The 6,818-nt window shown below is 28.2% G+C and overlaps 1 protein-coding gene across 2 annotated transcripts in view; it reads left to right on the forward strand.

Annotated features, from left to right (window-relative positions):
- LOC107642272 (MADS-box protein JOINTLESS) overlaps nt 1-6,433 on the forward strand; it is a 7,080-nt gene extending 647 nt beyond the window's left edge. For both annotated transcript variants that reach the window (XM_016345570.2, XM_016345569.2), the window contains 7 exons: nt 3,891-3,969; nt 4,064-4,128; nt 4,218-4,317; nt 4,539-4,580; nt 5,012-5,053; nt 5,475-5,638; nt 6,185-6,433. In XM_016345570.2, coding sequence (XP_016201056.1) covers nt 3,891-3,969; nt 4,064-4,128; nt 4,218-4,317; nt 4,539-4,580; nt 5,012-5,053; nt 5,475-5,638; nt 6,185-6,203 — 511 coding nt within the window. In that variant the 3' untranslated portion in view covers nt 6,204-6,433. The remainder of the gene's footprint in view (nt 1-3,890; nt 3,970-4,063; nt 4,129-4,217; nt 4,318-4,538; nt 4,581-5,011; nt 5,054-5,474; nt 5,639-6,184) is intronic.

Consider the following 6,818-nt stretch of genomic DNA (forward strand, 5'->3'; position numbering starts at 1 on the left):
CGCTACCTTTTAGGTGAATACTACCTTTTAAGTGAATACTGAATAATGGTGTCTATATAGAATTCAGATAAATTTTAGTGTGTTTAAGATTGTTCGAGAAGTTCTTAAAAGGTCTTAGAAGGATCGTAATGTCCTAGAAGATTCTAGAAAGAAGTGGATGCGCTTAAAAGACTCTACAACTAGGTAAGAAGAATCTATAAGTGTGTGAGAGAAAAGTGGATAGGCTAAATATTTGTGATGAAAAATTTGGATAGTTGATCTAAAAATTGTGGATTAATTTTAATTTTAACTGTTCATTTATGAGGTATATATATATTGAAAACTTTTAAATTTGGGAATATAAGTCATTTGTTGTAAGCTCGTGTGTCTTAAGCAAAATAAGATATTATTTGTCCTCTTAGTGGCCTGGTGTCTAGATTCTTAAAAGAATTGTTCATAATGTGTAAAGCAGCATTTAGTTCATATAATGGTATGATATCTACTATCTTGAATATGATTTTTTTTAAATGTTTCTAAAAACGTTTCATTATAAATTAGACTATTTAAATCTACTTAAAAATTCACACTTTCTAAGGGAAAAAAGAAAGCAGTACATAATCAAACGTGATCCTATTTAGTATGAAAAAGAAACATTCTGATACTTAGTAAAAAAAAACATCTTAATACCTAACATAAGCACTATCTACGTAGAGATTTTGGATTTACCCAGCGACATTTGGCTGGTTTTTGGTTGGTACCCTTTTGATTCCCTATCTTTGGCTGGTTTTTAGTTGGTACCCTAGGGAACCAAGAGAGTATCAGCCAAATGTCTCTGGATAAATCTAAAACCTCTACATGGATTTACTTATTTATTTAATCAGTTTAAAATTTTTTAAATTTTGAATTTAAAAATTTAAAATTAATTATTAATAATTATAATTAATTGAGTTGTTCATTTTTTGGCTTATTAGACACTTGGTTTTCTATAATTTTTCTTATTATTATTATTAAGCAACCTATACAAATAAAAATGATTTTTATTTTTTGTTATTACTATTACTTTTACCTTAATTCTTTGATTTTAACGTGTCCCTCACTCCAAGATAAACGTCTTAACTACTTTTGACTACTCTATGATTCCGAACCTTTAACTAGCATTAAGTGTCCATAAACATTGAACTTTTTGTCTGAGCAAATGTCACTAATCTAAATATATATAATGTCACATATATATAGAGCTAAGCTATCTCTATGTCAAGTCAACCCAACCTTTGATGATTATTGTTTTTAATTTGCTTTATGGAAATGGAAATTAAAAGCAGCTATATTAATATTTAATTATGTATTATATGTAGGTATATGCATGCATACATCACATACATGCAATACATTCACTAATAATTGCCTACTTTGCTGTGCAATTATCTCTCGTCCTCTAGCCTTAATAAGCTTTTCTTCCATCATAGATTTATGGTCCTAAAAAAAACCAAAGTGACATAATATAATATTAAGGTATCCACTTTTGGAGAATTAATTAATTTAATTGGTTACACGGTGGCATTTAAACCTAAGACATCATGTTAGTAACTCATCATATCTTTATTATTCATGATTTAGTGGTTTAAAGCTTTCAAAACTTGGAAAGATTTAGGGTCCAAAGTAGTTAACGGTATTTGTATGTTTATACCAAACAATCTGAAGTAAATTAGATTGGATTTGGATCCTCTAAAGTTTGAATTTCACTTTAGAAAGTAAAGTGTGATCTCTCACCATTGATTTCATAGGTGGGACCAATAATAAATATGAAAGAGAAACTATTCAAGGGTAGAAGATCACACTTTACTCTTTAAAGTGAAATTCAAACTTTAGAGGATCCAAATCCAGTTAGATTAGAGATAGTGTTTTCCTTTACTTTGACAGAATATTTTAGAGTGTGTTTGGTTTGCGTTTTTATTTTATATTTTTTTTATTTTTAGTGTGTTCTATTTTCTGAATTTTATAAAGGAAAAAATAAAAACAAGAGGTGAAAATAGAAAACATGATTTTATTGTTTTCACTTTTCTTTTTTTTTTCACAAAATTCAGAAAACAAGCAAACACTGAAAATAAAAATAGAAAATAAAAACGCAAATTAAACGCACCCTTAATAACTAGCATGATTGATTTTAGTGTATACCTAACTAGCATGGTTGATTCTTGTAATTAACTACAAAAATGCTATTGAAATACACACAAAAATATATTAAAAATGAATTAAACAATATATGTATTTATACAAATATAAATAGTGGCTATTAACTGATTTTTTTTGTACATATAGTTACTTTTGTTATTTTTAAGGTGTGTTTACAAACTTGGTTTTGGAAGGCTTTAATTTGGAGGGGAGGGAACGTGTGTAAACTGTGAAGGTTTAAACATCGTTCACCAGTTTTACTATTCAGTAAGGAAGGATTTTGGAGATTTTTATTAATTCTACCTTGCTCCAAACTCCCAATTTCACATTTTTCAAAGTGAGGGATTTTATGAAATTTAAATTTAAACTATTTTCAGTCATATTAGATATATACCATAATTAGCTACCACAATCAGTCATAAATATAGAATACGCATTAAAATATAAAATATACATTAAAAATAAGTTAAACTACACATATATTTATATATAAATATAATGGCTGATTTTTGGTGTGTAATAGCATTTTTGAATTATTTTTTATTTTTAATAAATTATTGTATAAATACATATATTATTATTTAATTATTTTATACGCAATAAGTTGGTAAACAATAAAAGTGTAAAAAGAATATAGTAAATGTCATGCATATAGATTGTTTATTATATTGCTTAGAAATCTAGTGGCTAGCCAAAAATCTAAGAATAATATATGGAGCTCTACTTTAACAGAATTAGTTCAACAAATTGGGTTATATACTAGACAAATTTTATATTAAAAGTTAAAGATTATTCCAATATCAAAAGAGCAATACTCCATTCGTTTCTAAAATAAGGGTCGTTTTCACTAATACATTCAATGAACCCAAAAGGTAAAAGCTGACACTTGTTTTAAAATGGAGGGGGTGTAATATAAGATCAGAGAATCTGTCTCAATTTGAGAGGATGAAACAACTCATGCACATAACCATATTTAATTTGTTCTTGCACAACGTAATATTCTGAGATCTATATGCAATATAATTGTGGTGGAGACAAGAAAAGACTACAATGGTTCCGATGGAATTTGTTGTCCATTACTTTGTTGCCGAAATCTTGAAACGAATATCTACAAGTGTTTTTTTTCTCCCTTTAATAGTTCTTTAAGCATCTTATAATTATATTATCATTGGTAAAGAGATAAACAATTCCTTCTTTTTATATTATTATTAGTGAACACTACTCGTGTTTAGGGTCCTTCACATTTGGTTACATTCATATGATTTTTTAATTTAAATTTACTTGATAACAAGTATCCCATACTATTCTTTTTTTGGAGATAATGACTTACTATACTATTTAGAATAACCATTCGAGTACTAGGGATAATAAACATCTTCCCAAAAGCTTAAACTAATTTTCGAGTTCACCAAGGATCGAACTCTTGATCTTTCAAATCTAGAGTTCTAATACCATGTCATGATACCACTCATCCCAAAAGTTTTAGCTGATGGAAAAAAGGTAACACTAATGATTATATCTCTAATACTCCCTAAACCTCCATTGTATACATTATACAAATATTCCATTGGCTCCTCATACTTTTTCTTTGTTTATTCATACCTGTTTCTAAATAATGAAAAGATGTGTGTGTTGGATAAAATCAATAATTCAATACAAATAACACGTCAGTTAATTTAATTGGCCTGGGAAGCATACATTATGTGACTTTGATGCAATAAATGTTCTTATATATGAAGTATGAAGGAAATACTTGAAAGGCATCATTTGCACTCAAAGAATCTGGCAAAGATGGAACAACCCTCTCTTGAGTTGCAGGTTGGTGCAGTTATATATATCTATATAATATGGTTATTAATTATTAATTTATTGTTACAAATCCTCCATTTAATTAGTTCTTGCAATAATGCAGCTAGTTGAAAACAGCAACTACACCAGACTTAGCAAAGAAGTTGCTGAGAAGAGCCATAAACTAAGGTCACTGGCTACAACTAACTCACAATTTTCATAGCTTTTTTATTTTGTTTTTTTATATTTGGTGTGTTGAAATGCGTTAGTGTTTAAAGGCAGCTGAGAGGAGAGGATCTTCAGGGATTAAATATAGAAGAATTACAACAATTGGAGAGGTCTCTTGAAACTGGATTAGGCCGTGTAATAGAGAAGAAGGTATATATATTTTAGGTGAAAACTCACATGCAGCAGTTGTTTACATGTGAAGTTGCTAGTTGAGAACCGTTAAAAAATTTGACATGTTTGACTAATTAAATTGTTATCTGACAGTTTCTAACTATCAAATTTATATGAAGACAACTGCATGTGAGTCTTTATCTATATCAGTTATTAGCATTATCACTTATATATAACTGAATAATCTTTGTTCTTTTTAGGGAGAGAAGATTATGAGTGAGATCACTGACCTCCAAAGAAAGGTTGGAAAAAGTTATATTGGAGATATTCCATTGTTATTTGAGTATCCACACATTGAGAATGATGTTTCATAAATATATGAGTATATATAGTTATCGTTTCATGCTTCTAATTAAATAAATCAATCTCACTGCGTTACCAACAGTATTTTCCAACTGTTATTTATAACTATATTTAATGGAAGTGTATTCGTGGATGTGTCTAATAAAAATATCTTTTTTATAGCTTTATTTAATAGAAGTGTCTTTATAGATATATTTTCTGGATGTGTCTCTTTATATATGTGTTTAAAATATAATAATTAATTATTGTTGGCAATGAGTTGGCAGATAATATATAGGTACCCTATACTTTTCCTAAATAATAAGTTAAAGAAGTTGTTAAATTTCATTTTATTCCCTAATATTAACTTACAATAACTCTTACCCTTCAGGGAATGCAATTGGTGGAAGAAAACGAGCGACTAAGGCGTCAAGTATATATGTGATCCTATCTTTATTAATTATTTGTGTTATATATTTTATTTATTTACGACAATGCTACTTATATACCAAAATTAGCCACCAAATTCAGTCATCAGTACAAAATACATGTTGGATACAAATACACATTGGAAATAAATTAAACAACGTATGTATTTATACACAAATACATTAGTAGTTGATTTTAGTGACTGATTTTGGTGTACGAATAACATTTTTTATTTACTTCTTATAATTGTTTTGGATGCATGCATGCATTATCTATCTGAATCTAACTCATTATTAAGCATAAATATCATTAATTATTTTAAAATTCCTTAAGGGTCAATTTGAATATTTATTCTATTTACTGAATTTATTGCATCTTCTAATGAAAATGTGTATATATATGTATGTGTTGTTGCATTGAATTAGGTGGTGGAGATTACTCATGGGAAAGGGCATCATGGTGGTGGTGAATCTGAGATCATAGTTGGGGAGGAAGGCCAGTCTTCAGAGTCTGTTACAAACGTTTGCAACTACAATAATAATACTAACAACAATAATAATGATAGTTCAGAAATTTCACTCAAGTTGGGGTCAGTTTACTACTTCACTTTATACTTTATTCATTCTCACATATATATTATTTAATATTTTGGTGACACATATATATTATTTGGTGAAAACTCAGGTGCGGTCGACTTCAGGTGAAGTGGATAACTGAGAGTCATTAGATAATTTGACTGATTTGACTAAATTTTCATCTAACGGCTCTCAACTATCAACCTCACGTGAAGTCGACTGCACCTGAGTTTCCACCATATTATTTAATATGAATAAGTATAATATTTGCTAACTTTTTTATTATGAAATTATTTTTAAATTCTTATGTTTTGGAATATTTAAAGTTTAGAAACAGAATTTAGAGTTTAAATTTTTAAAATTTAGAATAAATCATTTTAAAAAATTGATTAGTCGATAATGTAGGACACTGCATTATTATTCACTACGAATTTTTTAACCACTGAATATTTTGTTTCGTATTTATTGTATTACTTAAAAAAGAAAATAAAAAGTGGTGCAATGGTGGAACGTTTATTATAACGTTTATTATGATGAAAATTTTTCACAATTATTTGCAGGCTATCGTATTCTGGTTAAGGATCTGAGTTTCACTCTGGCAAAGATGAACAGAGATTAGATTATGGTCTAAAAATTAAATTTGCTAAATGATTCTGGCTCTTGGTGGAGTGATAATGGTAATGTATAGGTATAATTGTAACGACTTGTACGTGGTTTTTTCATCATCCAGGAACTGATTTGAAAAGTAATTGAATGTTTCAATTTTCAAGTCACATTTTAACCTCTGCAATTAATTAATTAATGTGGTACCATCGGCTCTCAAGGTAGAATAAATAAAGGTCTGATATCTTTTTGCAGGATTTAATTTGGAATGTAGGTTTGTTACAATAATGGATTATGGCTAACGAATACAATCTTGATTAATATTCATCATCAGTCACGGAGAATTCATATATTAATATTTCTCATATTATGAAGAGATAGAGATGAACAAAAGTTTTCCTTCTTATTAATACATATTTTGCCTTCTTAAAGTGGATATGAATATGAATAATATCTCTATCTCTACTATATATATAATATATAAAGCTATTAATATAACACTCAGATTCACAAAATTAAATAAATCAATAACCCCCACACAAGGGAAAAAAAAAAAACGAGCAAACACTAAAGAATCAAACCGATAAATAT

This window comes from Arachis ipaensis, chromosome B05 (assembly GCF_000816755.2).
Source record: "Arachis ipaensis cultivar K30076 chromosome B05, Araip1.1, whole genome shotgun sequence".
NCBI lineage: Eukaryota > Viridiplantae > Streptophyta > Magnoliopsida > Fabales > Fabaceae > Arachis > Arachis ipaensis.